This window comes from Engystomops pustulosus, chromosome 1 (assembly GCF_040894005.1).
Source record: "Engystomops pustulosus chromosome 1, aEngPut4.maternal, whole genome shotgun sequence".
NCBI lineage: Eukaryota > Metazoa > Chordata > Amphibia > Anura > Leptodactylidae > Engystomops > Engystomops pustulosus.
In genome coordinates, this window is record NC_092411.1 from 60,268,457 (window position 1) to 60,289,430 (window position 20,974).

Consider the following 20,974-nt stretch of genomic DNA (forward strand, 5'->3'; position numbering starts at 1 on the left):
CCAAATAACCATTTGTTTCCATGTTGAAAGAATGGCTTTTGGCCACAATTCTTACATGGAGATTGCTTCTGACCTGACTTCTTCAATTAGTAGATGCATGTACCTGGGTCTCACTGGTTTTTACCAGATCTTGGTTGATAAGATGTTCTGAATTCAAAGGGAAACTGGTTCATAAGTTTCCTTAAAAGGGGTTGTCCCACTCTTTTAAAAATCCTGCAGGCGGGCTGGGGAGTTACTTTTAAAAAAAAACAAAGCTGTACTCACCTCCTCCGTCGCTCCAGGTGTGCCGCACCGCCATCTTGTCAGGCCGTGCCTCCGTTTGCTTACAGGGGCATGGAAGCTTGCAGACGGCCATGCCCACCCCTCACTAGGGGATAGGGACTGGTAAGCGTGGCCCAGCTACCTCGGCCGGCTGGGAGCCAAACTCAGCAAAGCTTCCATGCCCTGTAAACAAACAGGGGCAAGACGAGAAGGCGGTGTGGGACACTGGGAGCAGATCCTTTTTTTTTTTTTTTTAAATTACCTCCCCTGTGCGACTGTAAGATTTTTAAGAGTTTGACAATCCCTTTAATTAAACCAATGTGTCTATGGTTCTCAATGTTGTTTGTTTCTTTGAACACCTTCTAAACCTCTCAAAACCCTTGTCCACCTTAAAACATTTGCCTGGAAGAGACTTGTGTCAAGGTAGAGCAAAAAGTGCAGGCTCTAAGATAATCCTCGACCCCTGCCCCTGCCTACTAGCAAGATCCTGTACTCATCCACAGGCAGAAGCTGGTCGATGTTACTTATTTTGAGTATGTGCTCAGAACAAATAACAAAACGAGCAAAGACAGGCAGAAGGACAAAATATACGGGCACAAGGAAATATGGATAACCTGGTCAAAATCTAGATGGTGAGGGAGTACAGAATTGAGAGGCAAAGAATAGTCAAGAATGTAGCAAGGGTCAATACACAACAATAGCACAATAAAGAATGAAGTAACATATGTAGCAATAGACCAGTATAACCAGTGAAGTGAGGAGTTATATGTGGAGTTCCTGGATGTATTTCAAGGCACTGATGTGGTTTGTGTGATGGACATACATGCCAATCTGGCACACACACTCCCAGCTCAGTAACAAGTACTCACCCAGCTTTCCACAAAACATATACCCAGCTCAGTCAAAGGAATTAACACTGCGTAGCAAGCTGTCATTCACAGCCTCAAGCAGAGCAGCCCTGAGTAGGGTTCGCAAGCTCAGAACACTACAATAAAAACCCATTGAGAGAGGTCTAAAAGCTTGGCGGAGGATTTATGAAAGCTTGCACTAGCTTAAAAGCCTTGATAAAGTTGCAATTCTTGCCATGTCAAATGACCTTTGAAACAAAATGTACCACCTCACCATGGTTGGCACGTAATAAATTTTCAACTATTTCTATTGATTTATTCATTCATTGGTTATAAAGTTTACAGCCATGGCATAATATGATAAAGCATATATACTGGTTTTACTGTTACGTTCTAGTTCATACATTAAGCAACAAGAGCCACACAGTTTTAGTATAAATACATTTATGTAAACAGCCATGTGCAGTATTCTATAGCATGCCGGTAAATCATTGATCTCTACAAATTAAGTACATTGCAAACATTAGTAAATAAGCCTTAAATCCATTCTCGATAAGACTGACATGCACTATTAAACTTAAAACCTTGCTGAGTAGCTTCTACTTACGAGTGTTCCTACTTCCTACTAAGTATAGTACACATATATACACATATGTACACATATATAAAAGGGCATCTGACATGACAATTCATCACTTATCTTTATGCAAGCTTCTTAGTGCACAAAGGGTGTGGCCAAATCTGCAGGTGCACCTGTTTGCTTCTTTCTACACCTTTTTATAGGGGACACCACACCTGTAAGACAACAAGAAGCTAATTTACAAAGGTTTTCTCAAAAATGACAGATAATTGGGACACGCTGAGGTTTTTGTCTGTAAAGTACCCAACAGAATGCCGCTTATTCTTGGAAGGTATCTTAGTATAGAGTGTTTTTTTTTTGAGGAAAAAAAGCATACCAAGATAAATTAAGTATTTTCTACAGATAAACAAATCAGTAAGTACAAATTATTCAGGTTTAATAAACTAAAGATCTTAAAGATACTAAATACAGTTGGAATTCTACAAGATTTCTTTCCTTTTCGTGAGCACTGGTCAAGGCCATCAATGCTCTTTTTTCCAGGGACTATATGCAGTTTTATAGATCTAGGTGTTATTATCAGTTTATGGCATAATTTGGATATTTACCTTACGCTGATAGCTGTCACATGCCTGCTGTTATCAGCCAAGTTATCTGTCATCATAACTGCTCAGTTTGAGTAGGTCAGCGCCCTTCCCTCTTTGCTCACTCTGACAACTGAATTGCTTTTGAAGTTGGTGAGGATATCAGCTAATCTTTAAGACATGTCGGATTCTGAATGATAAGATAGTTAATCACCAAACTCAGGAGCAAAATTAGACACTTTCTATGCTGCATAAAGAAGAAGAAAAAAAATCAACATCCTATAGATGTGTGAACATGTGACATGCTTCTTAAAGGGTTTTTTTGAGATCCAACTATATGCACAGTGCCTCTTGGTTCAGGAGAGACTGGACAAGTGAAGATGAGGTGAATAAACTATTAGGGGTCATTCACATAATGGGGACTGATATCCAGCTGTACGGTTTTCTATGGAGGTGGGAGGGGTGAGCAGAGCTCACTCCTCCAGTCTCCTGCGCGCAGCTGGATGCACGCCTGGGCTATAGTCTGTAACATTTATTGTAGCTTTATCTATGTAATTTATAGTTTAATAAAGTTTTAATTAAACATTTATATGCATAAAAGACATAAAGCAGCCAGTACAAGAAACCCACAGAGCAGGAAAAATGCTTGGGATGCATCCCCATAACATTGTATAATATAGAAACAAAATCCTCATACGCAAGAATAAAGACCATCCGCAATATACCAGAAAGACAAAGTCAGAATAAGACACACAAAGAAGGCAGAATTTCTAAACTGTGTATAATAATTAGTCTTTTAATATCAGAGGCATGTAGTTCTTACGGTGAATACAGTCCAAATCTTCTACCCACATCAATTTGGTTGGTGGGGGTGTTAACTTCCAAAGCCAAGGTATAACTTGTTTCACGGTCACCAAACAGCAGCAGAGATGACCCATCTTTATAATAGAGAACCGAGATGTTAGCATACAGTGCAAAACCATGGCAGGAGATGCCACAAATAGAGGGCTACTTCTCAACACTCCCATCTGATAAGTCAAATAGTCCCATGGGGTCCCTATATCTCCAACATTCAGTTGATACTGAGTGGTAGATCTGGTGGGGTCTAACCTGAATCATCTACCATTGTGTGATAACATTGTAGTTGGTCCCCCATGCACAGAGTTCAGAGAGGAAACAGGTGCTCTCTGGTGCAAATAAGTGTGGGTTTCCCAAGGCTATCGAAAGAATGTAGGAATATCTTTCTCACCTTTGTGGATTGTGCAACCAGGCACAATGCTGTCAATACGCATGTCAAGTGCTGCCTTGTTCCTGCCGGTGGAGGTTTCCCGGCGTAGAAAATGCCAAAATATATCCAGGGTAGTTGGAGAAGAACATCTCCAGAGGTTGAAGACAGGAGGATGAAGAAAGGAACTTGCTACAGCGCAAACCCGTCTAATCAAAGAAGCTATATAGCTATAAAAGTAATTCCATTTAATATCTGGATTAGAAGATACATAAAAGACAAAATAATAAAATCTGGACAACACGTTTGGTGCCTAACACTGGGCGTTTCATCAGGTCAATAAATATACATGTAGTTACAAGGTTTTTATAATGATAACCCAGAAGTGATGTCACGGATTGAAAAAGAAAAAAATAGAAAAACCTTTTTATTTCAAATAACTTAATTCATAGGTGTTACAAATTGGACAAAATCATAATAAATTAATTTTGAGAACCATTATTAATAGTCCCTATTGTCATTACATATTCCAGAGGTAAAAATTCCAAACAAGGAAGCAGCACTCCGTGCCAGTGGGCAGATGCAACGTTTCAGCTGTCTCAAGGTAGCCAATTTCTAAATTGGCCCAAATTGGCTGCCGAAGCCAAATTGGTCCAAATCATAATAAATTAATTTCTAAAACCATTATTATAGTTTGCATTGTATAATACATATTCAAGAGATAATAACAATTATACACAAGAATTATATTTAAAAAACTGACCGCTCTGGTTCCGTAGCTTGGAACGCTAAAAGTGAATCCGATCACTATATGGGTGACTAGACGATATATACTGGGCTTCAAAAATACCCATAAATAGGTTGGCATAGGCAGGTGCTAGTCTCATACCCATCACCCTACCGCATTTTTGGTGGTTTATTGTAGTCCCATATGAAAAATAGTTATTCTTGAGTACTACTGCTAGGAATTCTATTAGGAGTTCTTTAAAGTTGTCTGATATTGTTTGATCTTTTGATAGGAACTTATTTATACATTCTATGCCTTTCTCGTGTTGTATATTTGAGTAAAGTCCATTTACATCTAATGTTAGAAGGGAAAAACAGCAAGAAAAATCTATAGCTTTTAGTTAGCTTATTAACTGGTTTGAATCCTTAAGATAACTGGGGAGTTGCAGGGTTGCAAGTAAAGGTCCACATAATGTGATATGTTGCTAGTGATAATTCCGATGTGTGATATAATCAGGCGACCGAAACACTTTTCTTTAAAACATCAGAAAAATGAAAAATCAATGATTATCAGCTCCATAGACCACATTAAAGAGAATATAATTAATATGTGCCAGACGTTATGTAGGAGAGAATTTTACTGGATATATAAATTACATACCCTCAGTCCGGAGGGCCCTAATGAAATCTCTGAAGCGATAGTGTAATCCTATATCCCTCTCACATGGTCACTCCCTATATACCAGATACAAGAACACCATTGACACATTAGATGCATTTATATGTCTTATTCTCTTTACTCACCTCCTTCTTGCCACTCCCTGAATATGGTAGCCACTTGCGCTCTAAAAACGGTACAGCGTTCCATCCTCTCCGAGTGGTCTTAACGGAGTTAGGTTTTCAAATATCCTTTTTGACCAACTTCGGCTTCCGTAGCCATAAACGTTCCATCAGTGTATCAAAGCCGCCATTATGCTTTCCAAGCTATGGAACCAGAGCGATCAGTTTTTTAATTATAATTCTCGTGTATAATTGTTATTATCTCTTGAATAAGTATTATACAATGCAGACTATAATAATGGTTTTAGAAATTAATTTATTATGATTTGGTCCAATTTGGCTTCTACAGCCAGTAAGCGTTCCACAAGCGTCCATCAGTGCATCAAAGCGGCTATTATGTGCCCCAAGCTATGGAACCAGAGCGACCAGTTTAATGTATAATTTTTATGTATAATTGTTATTATGTACCTCTGGAATATGTATCATACAATATGGACTATTAATAGAGATGAACGAGCATACTCTGGTATTTCGAGTTCGAGAAAATGGCATCGAGTATTTCGCCCGTTTGAGAAAATGGCATCTCGCGGCGTTTAGATTTTTGGCGGCCAGAAACAGAGCCAATCACAAGCCAGGAGACTGCAGTACACCCAGAATCACGTGGTACCCTTACACGTCGATAGCAGTGGTTGGCTGGCCTGATCAGGTGACCCTGGAATATACTAGGCCGTGCCCGCGCTGCTCGGATCATTCTCTGTCTGGATGCCGTTAGGGGGAGAGCTGCTGCTGGTCTGGGATAGCGTTAGGGTGTTCTTGTAGATTACTGTTAGGCTGGAGTGATTCAAGAACCCAACAGCCCTTGTTAGGGCTACATTAGCGTTTTTCAAAAAGTTAAAGTGACAGACTCAGTCACAGCACAGCTCAGCCTTTTGTGTGCTGTCAGTGTAGGTTAGAAACTAGCCATAGCAATCATCTTCTGTGGTTGCTGTCTGATTCCTTCTGCACATTTTTTTCTTTAAAAAAAAAATAACAAAAAAAAAATTTACAGTTTATATTTCTGTTTGGCCTATGAAATAGACTTTAATTTTGAAAATGTTGAACCCGAGGGCTAGGGGTAGAGGACATAGGGTGTGGGCATCCAATTACTGCAGGGGTCAGAGGCCGTAGTCCTGGGTGCTGATGAGGGAGCAGGGAAATGCCACAGAGCTACACTCCGTAGCTTCATGTCTAAAGTTACTGGGACTCATGGTAGAGCACTCTTGAGGCCAGAACAGTGCGAACAGGTGATGTCGTGGATTGCGGACAATGCTTTAACCCCTTAACGCTCTGCGCCGTAGCTCGGGGGGCGGCGATCGGTTGCCATGGTAGCCTCGTGTCTTCTTTTGACACGAGGCTATCTGGCAGCTGCAGATTCGTTACAATGAGCCAGTGGCTCATTGTAATGAATGTGCTGCAAAAATGCCATATATTGCAATACAGAAGTATTGCAGTATATGGTAGGAGCGATCTGACCATCTAGGGTTAATGTACCCTAGATGGTCTAAAAGATAGTGAAAAAAAAAATTAAAAAAAAAGTTTAAAAAATAAAAAAATTTAGAAAATATTAAAAGTTCAAATCACCCCCCTTTCCCTAGAACGGATATAAAACATAATAAACAGTAAAAATCACAAACATATTAGGTATCGCCGCGTCCCAAAATGCCCGATCTATCAAAATATTAAAACGGTTACAGGCGGCGGTGACCTCCGAGGCGGGAAATGGCGCCCAAATGTCCGAAATGCGACTTTTACACCTTTTTACATAACATAAAAAATGAAATAAAAAATGATCAAAATGTCGCACAGACCTCAAAATGGTAGCAATGAAAACGTCGCCTCATTTCGCAAAAAATGACCCCTCACACATCTCTGTGCGCCAAAGTATGAAAAAGTTATTAGCGTCAGAAGATGGCAAAAATTTTTTTTTCTTTTTTGTACACATTCGTTTAATTTTTGAAAATGTATTAAAACACAATAAAACCTATATAAATTTGGTATCACCGCGATCGCACCCAACCAAAGAATAAAGTAGGCGTATTATTTGGAGCGAAGAGTGAAAGTCGTAAAAACTGAGCCCACAAGAACGTGACGCACGTGCGGTTTTTTTTCAATTTTTCCACATTTGGAATTTTTTTTCAGCTTCGCAGTACACGGCATGTTAAAATAAATAACATTACGGGAAAGTAAAATTTGTTACGCACAAAATAAGCCCTCACACAGGTCTGTACACAGAAAAATGAAAAAGTTATGGATTTTTGAAGTTGGAGAGCGAGAAAAGAGCCGGAAAACCCTCCGTCCTTAAGGGGTTAAGTAATTTGTCTGCCCCCTCCCAGGACAATTTGGCATTTGAGCCGGCATACTCTAAGGAACTGTTTTCTGGACCCTTCCCAGAGTCAAACACCACTTGTCAGGTTGCTGCTGAGCTCTTTCCCGATGCCCATGTTTTCCAACGGTCGCAGTCTGTGGGTGATGATGACATTGTTGACGTAGTGGAAGAAGTGTGTAAAGAGGTGTCGGACGATGAGGAGACATGGTTGTCAGACAGTGGTGAAGTTGTTGTCAGGGCAGGAAGTCCGAGGGGAGAGCAGACTGAGGGATCGAAGGATGATGAGGTGACAGACCCAAGCTGGGTTGATAGGCCAGGTGAAGACATTGTTTCTGAGGCGGAGGCGAGTCCTATACAAAAACCGGTTGGAAGAGGCAGTGGTGGGGCCAGACGGAGAGGCAGGGCCAGAGCTGGTGTATCAGTGCCAAATGTTTCACGTAGTGAAGCTCCCGTGGCGAGGGCTACATTTTCTGAAGTCTGGAGGTTCTTTAAAGAAACAGCGGATGACCGACGGACTGTGGTGTGCAACCTGTACCACACCAGGATCAGCAGGGGTTCCACCACTACTAGCTTAACCACCACCAGTATGCGCAGGCATATGAATGCTAAACACCCCACTCAATGGAACCAAGGCCGTTCACCTCTGGCCGGGCACACCACTGCTCCTTCCCCTGTGTCATTTGCTGCTTCTGCTAGTCAGCCCCCTGCCCAGGACCCTGGCACAAATACCTCCCACTCGAAAACCACACTTTCGCCTCCACGATCCTCCACAGCGTCCACCAATGTCTCCATGCCCAGCGTTCAGCTGTTTATACCCCAGACGCTGGAGCGCAAGAGGAAATACGGTTCCACCCACCCACATGCCCAAGTCCTCAGCATCCACATCTCCAAATTACTGAGCCTGGAGATGCTGCCCTATATGCTGTTAGACTGAGGCCTTTCGCAACCCAATGGCGGTGGCCGCCCCTTGGTAAACGGTCCCCAGCCGCCACTACTTTTTCCGATGTGCCATCCCAGCCCTGCACAAGCACATGTCAGACAGCATCATCCGTGCCCTGAACAACGCCGTTTATGATAAGGTCCACCTAACCACGGACACGTGGACGAGTGCTGCCGGGCAAATGCTTATATGAACTGTACTACACTTGATCTTACACAAAAGGTTTTTAGAAATGCTGTTTGTAACCGGAGTACATTCTGGTTATGTCGCCTGGACAATCGCCAGCCTGAGGCTGCAGCTGCTGCCTCCACGCGTCGTCCACATAGCTGCCTCCATACATCGTCCCCTTGGCAAACGAGCTGTGTCAGGCAGAATTTTGGGTTGTTTTAACGGCTTCCACATCAAAATTGTTAACTTTGTCGCCACCCTGCTGTGTTATCCACAAACTATACCACCAATTTTTTATCTTTGACCGATATTATTTCAGCGCTACTTGTGCATCTCTTTACGTTCCCCTCCCCCGCCATAACCAGGCCAAATACTTATAAGAACAGTACTACACTTGATCTTACACAAAAGGTTATTAGAAATGCTGTTTGATAATGAAAATTTTTTCAAAGTAAACGCTTCGGGTCCCCAGGTCCATTTTGGGTGGGGAGGAGCCGAGAAGCAGGGGCTTGGACGAAAGCTCGCCTGGAAGCGGATCGCCAGCTCCATCCTAAGATCCAACTAACATCATTTAGTTGTTTGCAGCAACTTTAATCTACTACTATAATCTTTTACCTCTAAAATCTATCTACTTAATCCTCTTTTCTCACCTCCTTAAGTTCACCTCGGGTGCCATAACTGTCCCCTTTGCCTCCACACGTCCTCTACATAGCAGCCTCCACACGCCATCTTCATAGCTGCCTCCACACGTTGTCTCCATAGCAACCTCCACATGTCGTCTCCATAGCTGCCTCCAAAAGTCGTCTCCATAGCTGCCTCCAAAAGTCGTCTCCATAGCTGCCTCCACAAGTCGTCCCCTTAGCAAACGAGCTGTGTCAGGCTCATTTTTCGGGTGTTTCACCAGATACGTTATGGAACTTTGTCACTCTGTCGCCGCCATGCTGTGTTATCGACTAAATATACCGTCAACCTTTTGTTCACATAGGAAATCATTTCAGCGCTTCTTGCTCACCTCCTTTGGTTCATCTCTGCCGCCATAACCAGGCCAAATACTGATACGTACAGTGCTACATATTATCCTCGCCAAAAGGAATTTTTTAAATTGCTTTGAAGCCTGAGTCCATTTGGGGTATGTCGCCATGCCACTCTCTAGCCTGCCGCTGCCTCCGCATGCCATCCCCTATAGTGTCAGGGTCAATTATTGGCTGTTTTAGATGCTATCTTGCCTCACTCGGTCACTCTGTCATCGCCATGCTGTTGCCCATAATTTTGGCATAATGGTGCGATTAGGCAGCCTCAAAGGCATCCATACATGCTGCCCCTGCTGTTTCCTGTCCATTTCCGTGGTGTTTCCATCATTTTCTGAGGTTTCCAGGTTTTTGGCCAAGCTTCCCTGTGCTGAGCCTTGGTCCCCTTGAAAAATTCTCGAGTCTCCCATTGACTTCAATGGGGTTCGTTATTCGAAACGAGCACTCGAGCATCGGAAAAATTTTGACTCAAGTAACGAGCACTCGAGCATTTTAGTGCTCACTCATCTCTAACTATTAATAATAGTTTTAGAAATTAATTTATTATGATTTTGTCCAATTTGTATCACCTATGAATTAAGTTATTTGAAAGAAAAAGGTTTTTCTATTTTTTTCTTTTTCAATCCGTGACATCACTTCCAGGTTTTCATTATATAAACCTTGTAACTACATGTATATTTATTGACCTGATGAAACGCCCAGTGTTAGACGCGAAACGCAGTGTCCAGATTTTATTATTTTGTCTTTTATGTATCTTCTAATCCAGATATTAAATAGAATTACTTTTATAACTATATAGCTTCTTTCATTAGTTGGGTTTGCGCAGTAGCAAGTTCCTTTCCTCATCCTGGGACCTCCTGAGAAGTTCTTTTCCAACTACCCTAGATATATTAAGGCACAGAGTTTGGTTGTCAGGATAAAAACTTTACTCCATTATTCCCTGGGGAACTATGAAGCTGAAGACATTGGAGCCACGACCCAAGAAAGCTCTCCCTGTTCCCTAGTAAGTCGAAGGGTTGTTGAATCCAAGAGTTGGTGGTTAAGTCTCCTATTTTTCAATGTCATTTAAAGGGCATCTGATGAAAGGATTCAGTGTCATCGATGTGTCAGGTCCGCTCGCGTGCTGTTGACAGTAGAAAAAGTCCACCCGGTCGGCTCACACACGGGGCCATGGAAACCACCGCCATGCCCATGAGGGGCATCACTAGATCAAAAGATCCGGAGCCCATGCCCTGAATGTCCCAGGTCAGCGGGACATTCCCCACTCTCATCGCCATCTACGTCCTTAGGATGAGTGCTGTAGTGGAGAATGGAGTCATCAGTTCCGTTCTTCACTGCAGAGAGCAGGAGACGCAATTACACAGCGTCTCCTGCTTCAATCAGCTTACTATAACTGCTGGGAGCAGGAGATGCCAGGTGATGACATCACTGCTCCTCAGTCCATAATTTTTTTTTATTACGTAGTGGAAATGGGGCCACATTGAGGAGACTGGGGGCTATGAGGACATGGGGTGGAGAGCTTTGGGGGACATTAATTACTGGGGGCTGTGGAGGAAATTTCAGGGGGCAATGAGGACATTACAGAGTGCTATGGGGGACATTACAGGGGGCATTACGGGTGGCATACGGCCACCAAAGGAGTGACCGGAATGGTGCACACACTTTTGCACACTTCTCCAGCAGTCCTGGCCCAAGCAAAGGATACATGTGTGTGTGAAAGGGATCTTATAGTAAAGGAGAGAAAGTGTTTGGGGTTGCAGCAGAATAAGTGTTAGGGAACCAAGATGTAGGGACAATAAAGAACATAAGGGGGCACAGAAAGTGCATGTCCGATTATAATGCACTGTGCCACGATTCACTAAGCTTGTGCTCACGTTATCATGAATGTGCCGCTTCCCTGCTCAGGTCCGACAGATTTCACCATCTTTTTAGTGGTGCATCTAAGTGCTTCAGCTTGTAACACAATTTGAACGTTAAATCCTGCGCTCACGCCGAATCAGTCAGGCTGCCCTAATTTGAGTCGAATGGAAGCCAGCCAGCGCAGCTGCGGCACAAAAGGGTTGCGTGCGACACAATCGCAGCGCGCCCACTACTTAATTACATGTGCAAGCCATTTTAACATTGAAGAACGGGCACAGTCCAAAAAAAGTGCGTCGCAAAGCTGCACAAAGCCCTGAGTAAATGTGCCCCAACATGTCTGTGTGCTGAACTCCACAGGGATAACACGTGGCTGAAGAGGTGATGCCGGGCATAATGGAGAAGATAGAGAACAACTACACATCACAGGACACGTCATGTGTAGGCGATGGATGGAATAGGTGAGGATTTCTCCTATGTTTTCTGTAGCTGTATATGTTAGGTACAGTTGTTATTGCTACAACCACAAATTAAGGGGTTATGTACAGGAGTGGATACTACTGAAAATTTGGTAGAGAAGCATTGGGCCCGTGCCTCTGATCTTTTGGGACCCTAGCAACACCCCAGCCCATGACCCCAAAGAAATATATATTTCCTTGTATTGTAACAGTTGTGGGCCACAGTTTCTTAGTTCAACAAACTGTTATATGGTGCAACGGCTGTGGACCAATGCAAAAGATGTAGAGATCCCATTTACTTAATACATACACCCAGTTGAGTTCTTATTTTGACACATAACACTAGACTATTCTGTTAGTCTAGGAGTTTACATCCTAGTGTTCTGTGACCAGAAAGCCTGAATACACACCAATCAGTTCTTAAACAAACAGTAGCAGGCATGTTAAATATAATCTGTTGTACTACTGCAAGAAATCAATTGTAATAGGTTATAATCAAGTGATAGCAAACTGTATTAACCTCATAAATAAGTGATTTACCTGTATCAGGCCAAGCTCCATTGTGTCTCAATGTGCAGAATTATAACACAAATATGATATCAAATTCAATGTATTCTTATGTTACCTAAAACTTTCATTTCTGTTGAGGTTTAGGTATTTTCTTAGTGCAATATATCCATCCCTTCTACTTTCAATATTTTTTATTTTATCTAAACCTGATTTTGGGGAGTCCATTTACTTCTTTAAACGGTTCCAGCAAGTCATAAATTAGGGACATACACTATAAAAAGTCAAACTTTTTCCCAAAAGACCGTTGTTTAATATAAGCCGCTGGTCAGCAAAATGGACTAAAATAGAAAAATCTTTTTTTCCAGTTTCCCAATACAGGCGGTCCCCTACTTATGGACACCCGACTTACAAATGACCCCTAGTTAAAGAAGGACCCCCCCTGCCCACTGTGCCCTCTGGTGAAGCTCTCTGGGTGCTCTACTATAGTCCCAGACTGCAATGATCAGCTGTAAAGTGTCTGTTATGAAGCTTTATTGATAATCCGTGGTCCCGTCACAGCAAAAAATTTTGAAATTCCAATTCTCACCGGGGCAAAGGCCGGCGCCACACAGGGCGCTTTGTCTGCGCTTGCAAACGCAAACGCAGACAAAGTCGCGCCCACCGGGGCGCGCCTCGGCCCGATCGCATCGGCGTTTCTATGGAAAGCCTGCGATCGGGAAGGAGCCGCCGGTGTTTCGCGTTAAATTAACGCAAAACACCGGCGGCTCGTTCCCGATCGCAGGCGTTTCCATAGAAACGCCGATGCGAACGGGCCGAAGCCCGCCCCGGTGGGCGCGACTTTGTCTGCGTTTGCAAGCGCAGACAAAACGCCCTGTGTGGCGCCGGCCAAATTGGATAAATTCTAGGTCAGTGTTCCCCAAAGTGTATGACATCCGTATTACCTGGACTGAACATAGTGCGGGACCTAGAGGCCTCAACATGATGACAGGAGTTCATGCGTGTTGGACACATGCATGAAAAACTGCAAATCATGAGATTGTAACTTGAATTTGAAGGACACATTCACACTTGACATTTTTGTTGTGTTGAAATGCATTGGAAAACATATGGTGAAAACACACATGCTTTTATAGGGGGTGTTTTTCCTTGATCCGTTTCAAAACACAGCAAAAACACTACGTGAAGGTAACCAAAGACTTTGCCTGAAGGGTAGTTCCACATGGGTGTTGGCATTGTGCATCCGTTGAGTTTTGCCTTTGGAAACGCCTGCGATCGGGAACAAGCCGCCGGTGTTTTGCATTAAATTAACGCAAAACACCGGCAGCTCGTCCCGGTAGGCGAGGCTTTGTCTGCGCTTGCGTTTTCAAACACAGACAAAGCGGTGCGTGTGGCACCAGCCTATTATTGCCTTCCATGATCTGCATCTGTGAATGACATGTTCCCTATTTTTTTTCTGTGGACAACAGATCAGTGAAAAATTAAGCCAATGTGAAAAGACCCATTGAAAACAATGGCCTTTTGAGGCAGCGTTCAGACAATGCATTGCTTTTTTTGTTGCTTTTTTGACAAATTCCAAAAGCTTGAGGGCGCGTTCATAACGCAACGCTAGCGCACAGGGGGCAGAGTTTGGGGCGATCGCATATGCGTTTCCAGAGAAACGCATGCGATCGGGTTATTAATTGCATGCGTTTCCCGGGAAACGCATATGCGATCAACCCGAGCCCCGCCCACTGTGCGCTATCGTCCCGTTATGAACGCGCCCTCAGCCTTGATCACATGCTGAGGGCGCGGTCCCACGTTGCGTTTGCAAACGCAGACGCAGACCAAACCGCGGCCACCGGGCGGTCCCCGGTCCAATCGCATCGGCGTTTTCAATAGAAACATAGAGAAACGCCGATGCGATTGGACCGCGGACCGCCCGGTGGGACCGCGCCCTGAGAGTGAAAAAACGCAATGTAACCGCAGCATGTGATCAAGGTCCACACCTTTGGAATACGTCAAAAACGCAGCAAAAAAGTTGATGCAATGCATCGTGTGAACGCGGCCTGAGGGCAGTTTCCCACCTGGCGTTTTTTGTCGTATTTTTAAAAACGCATCCAAAACGCGGGTGGAGGGGGTTTGGCCAAAATGTAAATGTTTTTCAGTGGAAACGCATATGCGTTTTAGACAAGCCCCCTCCACTTGTGTTTTGGATGCGTTTAAAAATGTGACAAAAACGCTAAATGAGGAACCGCCATCAGGGCGCGGTCACACGTTCCGCTAGTGTTGCGTTCATAAGGCTAGTGTTGTGTTCAGACAAACGCATGCGACCGTGACCGCTAACGTCGGGTTATGAACGCAACACTAGCAGAACGTGTGACCGCGCCCCGAGGGCGCGTTCACACGTTGTGCTTTGGTTGTGTTTTCATTGCGTCTGAGGGCGCGTTCACCCGTTGCGCTTTGGTTGCATTTTCATTGCGTTTTAAAATGCATTACAACAGCTGAGGTGAGGTAATTAGGCAAATCACCTCATCTCAGCAGTTGTAATGCGTTTTAAAACGCAATGAAAACGCAACCAAAGCGCAACCTGTGAACGCGCTCCCCAAATCATACAAGTGCCGCTATGTCTGCGTTTGCAAATGCTATTAGGGCGCGGTCCCACGGTGCGTTTGCAAACGCAGACGCAGACCAAACCACGCCCACCGGGGCGGTCCGCGGTCCGATCGCATCGGCGTTTCTCTATGTTTCTATGGAAAACGCCGATGCGATCGGACCGCGGACCGCCCCGGTGGGCGTGGTTTGGTCTGCGTCTGCAAACGCACCGTGGGACCGCGCCCTTAAACAAGTCATTGCATGGAAGTGTGATGTACTTATGGTATTTGTGGTGCAGTCGCCTATACAATAAATCACCTCATCCTCCCCAAATCATTCCCTCCCCTGTTCTGGAAAGTTCTCCCCTGTGTAAACCATCCTGGCTGCCTCAGGTAAAACAAGGACCTTCTCAATCATCTTCTTGTGAAACATTTAGCTGCTGCATTGTTATACTGCATGGACAAGTCTTCCTGACTGAATAATTTACACTGGCAGGAAATGTGCCCCTCACACCCGCCACATACACATACATGGCAGCCAGTGCCCTGGTTATTACGTAGTTCCAGCCATGAATTGGTCTTTTTTTGTTGGTAAATTAAAATCAGCTGCTTTGCATAGGAAAAAGCAAATGCTTTGCAGCTGACAGACAATTGGCTTCTCCCGCCTTGTAGAGAGACTGGTCAGACTGGTTCCTAACATCAGCAGTATTATTATATATCATTACGGGAATTGGGTCTGTGCTGGAGCGCTGTGTTTTGTTTGCCGTGGGTTTATAGAGCTGAGGTTCCGGTTCTTTAGCAGGGGAAGAAGTTTAGGAAGAGAAGAGTTCCTACAGGAGGAGGAGGGGGCAGAGGCGCGAGTGTCTGGAGGAGCTGGAGACACTTACCTGCTGTGGAAATGGTGGTCATGACTGAGCCCTTGTGTGACCCTGAAGAGCCCAAGAGGCCTCTAAGGAAAGACCCCAAGGGCCTGTCAGTGCTGTAAGTAGCCGGGCAGTGTGTGGCCGGAAGTAGTGTATACATTGTATATACAGACATTGCTTTCTTCTCTGTTGCTCGTTTCTGTGAAGCTTTGTAATGTTTACCTGTTCCTGGGAAAGCTGGATGATCACATCCCTCAGGCTTTCCACACACACAGGTGACTGAGAAGATCCTCATGTTTCGGTGCAGGTTTATAAGAGTTTTGTTACTTAATTGCTACCAATAGAATGAAATTGTGTCACACAGGACATTGTATACAGCAGGTTCTTGGCTCCTTGTGTGGAGCTGTTTCACTTTGCTGTTACTGTAATTCTACAATGCACATTATATAGTGAATATACCCTAAAACCAAGCTCTAATAAAAAATAATGAATATTTTATTACTATAGAACCATTATATTCAGCAGATCACGGGGTACATGTACAAATAATAAGACCTAACAGAGAAATAACAATATCACATGAAATAATAGGAAGGAGCCCTGAAATCTACGAATGTTTTCTAAATATCCTGAATGTAAAAAAACTATAGCTATTTAGTGTCTGGTTTGTGACCTGTAGCTTATCAGTAATATTCTGTTCCATCTCTGTGTATGGAAAGGGCTGGTCAGCTGTCTATAAAATACAGCGGACAACCCATCTGCAAGCTGATGGTGGCCATATTGGTTGTCCCTAGACCGTCACAGAAACAAAATACTTTCCAATATGACAAAACATCAATGACAAGTATTGAAAGTCTGTGTGATAATTGAATTGCTATGTATTACTTTTCCTTATTATTTTGTTTTAAAAAATGTTTTGGCTTTTAAAATGGTATTGTGGTGATGAGATAAATATCAGTAATGGATATTACTGGATAGCCGGAGTCAGGACAGGTCTCATCCAGAGTCGCTCCTCATTAGGGATTGAGGTCAGGGTGTTGGGATTTTTCATGTTCCTGTCTAGAGAAGTATGTGATGACTGGTTGAGCAGATATCTGTAGACAGTAATGTGTCACTGTGCAGGTATACAGAGTGATCTACATATGTTACACCTAACCTCCTACAAGTGCCTGATACAGAGGTGTAATAGCGGGGACATTTTCTGTCTGTACACACTTCTACTAAATGTTCAAACATTCCATATTTGCAGTATCCTTTGTGTGTGTTTGTTTTATTTTTGTTTTTTTGGTGTGCCCATAAATAAAAAGGATTCTGATAAGCTTTGTACAATATGAGATTTGGTGACAAGCAATGCTTATTCTGTAATGACAAGATAGGTCAGGTTGGTGGGATCCTACTGTGTGAACAGAGTGCAATGTGCATTACTTCTCTTGTTTAGCTTCCGTTTACATGTGGCGTTTGCATTATATTTTGAAACCCAATACAACAGCTGAGGAGAGGAGATTTGCCCAATTATATTGTGTTTAATATTTGAGTTTTCAAAATGCTAATTTAACGTAATGTAAATGAGTATATTATAACATTGTGCTTTGCAAATGTTAACAGCTATGTAATTGGGAAAATCTCCTCAACTGTTGTATTGCTTTTCAAAATTCCATGTGTGAACACAGGCCAACACAGGAGACCCTGCTTTTGTCTGACCACTGGGAACCTATAAGGGCGCTTTATCGGAGCTTGTGCATTATTTTTCTGAGATGGTGGCAAAGCTTGGTGCACGTCCGGAGCACTTGCATTATATCCATATGCGGCAGGGTTTACATCATATGCTCATGCATGAATGAATGATTAATTCCCCCCCCCCCCCCCCAATAAAAGTGAAAACTCTTCTTAAAGACTTGTCTGGTTGATTAGGGACACTAATCTATTGTGGTTTAGTGTCCCAAATCATTCCATGGCAAGGGGGAAAAAAATGTTCTTCAGTCATCTCATGGCTTTCACATTTTATATTGCAAAGCTTTAAATCCGAGGTACAACACTGCTACTACAGTATATTCTGCAAGTTGGTCTACCCGCACATGAACTTGTCTATTCTCAGGTGGCAAACAATGGACCTGGTGGACTGGACTAGGAATTGCCTTTGAAACACACAATATGACACGTCCCAAAACAACATTCACATGTGTGAGGCCTTACTTGTTGGCTACGTGGAGCAGCTAAACCACAATGGTAGCATGTGGTCCCAACCGTATACAGTACAGAAATAAACTGTTTTCTCACTCCTATACAGATATATTAGTTTTCAGATTAATGAATTGGATTACACAAGCATAGTCCATGGTATAAGATGGCATATGACACTATAAGGGCCCCTTAATGGGTACTATAATCTATTGTATCTGCAGTCACTTAGAGGTTAAAGGGGTGTCTAGAATTGATGTAAACTAACCTAGGATTAAACAAGTGTTTATTCAGCTGCAGCAGTCTATTGTATGGCCAGTGTCCTTATTGGAGCAGCCCAGTAAACAAATACTGACAAGGAGGACCAGCGAGTGATGCAGTACATATATAATACCTGTTTTGTCCTATTTTAGACTAGTGACAGCAAAACCATTCTAATTGATGGAAACGGATATTTGATATCCTAGATCTCTATTTTAATAACTCCATTTGATACAGACTCCTAATTGTGCCATTCTTTCCTAGGATTTTAGTTTCAACGTTTTTTATTAATGACATGCAGTATAGTAACAAGGGCACAATTCGCCAGGGGATATGATGCATAGGAAAGATGTGTGGCCCGGATTTCCTGGGATTTTAGACCGGATACCTCTGATTTATATTTTATTTTTTATTTTTTTAAAACCAATGCTCTTTAAAAAGTAGACGGGTTTCAATCTTGCACAGAGAACATCCTCATTTATTATTGTTTATGAAAACATTTGGAGAACTTTTGCAGGACATACCATTGACATGCTCATCAGTAAGTAATGAGATCTTATTGCATATCTGCTGCATACTACACAGGGTTAATCTTGGTGTGTTGCAGTACATTTTGACAAAATACTTTGATGCAAAGTAGCGCCCTTACACACTAGTGACTCTCCCATCACACTCCCAGTGTGCGCCTGCTGGAGCATCCGTCCGATACATTATTTTCCGAGTGTGTTAGTGAACCTACGACAGACCGAAAGCTGCAAAAGGATCCACTGTTTGCGGCCTCAGAAGGTACACATTAGTGTGCAGGTATGCTCTTATGACTCTTATAGTGTTACCATCTTGGGAACTTGTATAATATCCCCTATGCTATTTAATTGCACCAGTGGTTACTAGGTCTGTGGTCTTCCTTACCTGCAGGACATTCACTTTACAATCCATCATCTGTGTCCGTGTGATTTATTGTAGGACCGCTTGCCAAGAGTGGATGTAAAAGGAATAAGGAAGAACCTGTGCTTCCCTCTACCTGTTAGATCCATTTCTGTCTCCAACTCAGACTGTATACAGTAGCTATTAATAATCTTCTTGTTTCATGACTTTAGGAAAGGTTTTTTTTGAGCTTTTTGGAAAGCTACATTTTAAAAGCACCTGTTGCTGCTTTTGACATTTCTGTTTATAGTAAGCAATTGTATTACCAATGAGGTAAGAACACCAATGTATTATTTCTTATAACTTGTCCTGTTATTAATTTTATTATTGAATAAAGTGTTTCTATTCCTATTGTCAAAAGAAGATGCCATCACAACTTCTACAGAAGGTTACATCCATAACTCATTTTCTAGACATGTCTTGTGCACTTGCAGGTTAACTTTTTGGCTTCTTTCTGCTTAATAAAATGGAATAGTGTAGTAGACTGCACTTTTTAGTCCTGTTTTCTGTTGGAAAAATCAATCTATGGGGATGGATTGCGCTCTGTAGCATCCTTCGCGGCTGAATGTACACTGTGGTTGTTCCCCAGTGATGTACCATATACACTTGAGTATAAGCACTATTTATTTATTTATTTTTTTGTGTGTGTGCTCAATATGCCCCCCTCAGCTTATACTATAATATATAAAAAATTAATAAACATATACACGCTCCCTGCAGCCCCTCTCCTCCTCCCATCAGTACAGGCAATCTGCCTGTCCACACATTGATGCGGCGGTGTTGCTACCTGGTGACATCGTAGAGTACATGCAGGCAGAGCACATAGACGTACCTCTGCCCACAATGTGCAAGGAGCTGTGCGGGGCGCCGGAGGGTATATGCATTTTATTATTTTTAAGGAGGCCTTGCTGGGACATTTTATTAGTTGCTGCATTTACCACCCTAGTCTGGTGGACACCCTTCATATCGGCAACAGTAAATCCCTGGCTCACACTTTAAATTGAACCTATCACCAAGAATGTAATGTTTAGTTGGTGACAGGTTCCAATAGCTTATGCTATATTTACTTTAAAAATGCCTTTGTCGGCATTCTGGATCCACATGCTGCGGGTAGGGAACTAGATGTAGTGTAATAGTTTTATAAGGTACCGAAATGATTCAAAAGGCTTTGGAACCTGTCACCAGCTAAAAATGACATTCCTGCTGACAGGTTCGCTTATGGTAGACGAGCTAAAAAGGACACAAATACCACAGTATGAGCATTCAATGAGATATGCTGCTGCCCTCCTTTGAGTATTTGTTGAGAATCCTCCTCACCTCTCTTTACAAAATCCTGCAAAAAGCAGGTATGAACGCAGCCTAACCATCATTTTTTGCATTTGCAGATGGTACTTTTCTATTGACTGTTGTGCTTACAATTGTGTAAGAACAAAAAAAGGGGTAAATGACTAGCCCTTTGACATTACAACAGTGTCACCCCACAGTATTATTTACACCTGAGTAGATGGCCAAAAAGCAGCAAATATCCTATTGTACTTCCAAGTGAACCCCTTGGAGAAAAAGCCAGACTAAAATGAAATTTTTTTATACAATTACTAATCTTTATTTATAATACAGATAATGCTGCATAATGGTAAATGCATAGTTTTGTTAAAATGAGATGTAATTTACAAGTGATGGTACAGACTAATGGGTCATACCCAGATAACACTTTGAGATGTATGAACCATAAGGTAGAGGAAGGAAATAATGTACTAGTTCAGTGGGACTGGCAGCTTGTACTATATTCTTTATTCTAATGAAATGGCAGACTTGTTATGGCAGGTAACAGGTCCTCTTTACCATTTTAAT

At 42.7% G+C, this 20,974-nt stretch overlaps 1 protein-coding gene and 1 long non-coding RNA gene across 4 annotated transcripts in view; one reads left to right on the plus strand and one right to left on the minus strand.

Annotated features, from left to right (window-relative positions):
* The window catches only part of GRAMD2B (GRAM domain containing 2B), a 65,290-nt gene that overhangs the window by 17,295 nt on the left and 27,021 nt on the right, over positions 1 to 20,974 (plus strand). Inside the window, exon 1 of one of the 3 annotated variants that reach the window (XM_072141473.1) lies at positions 15,541 to 15,878. The exons of 1 other annotated variant lie outside the window; for it this stretch is intronic. Coding sequence is in view for 1 of the 2 variants with exons in the window: in XM_072141466.1 (XP_071997567.1) it covers positions 15,796 to 15,878 (83 nt within the window). In the remaining variant the exon portion in view is untranslated. Of the gene's footprint in view, positions 1 to 15,540; positions 15,879 to 20,974 lie in introns of those variants that run through there. One more of the 3 variants, XM_072141466.1, reaches the window with a different exon arrangement.
* Positions 1,702 to 16,020, minus strand: LOC140121648 (uncharacterized). The gene is made up of 3 exons (XR_011854147.1): positions 15,785 to 16,020; positions 3,094 to 3,208; positions 1,702 to 1,904 (listed from the first exon to the last, which is right to left on the minus strand). It is a non-coding gene; the product is annotated as an uncharacterized lncRNA (long non-coding RNA).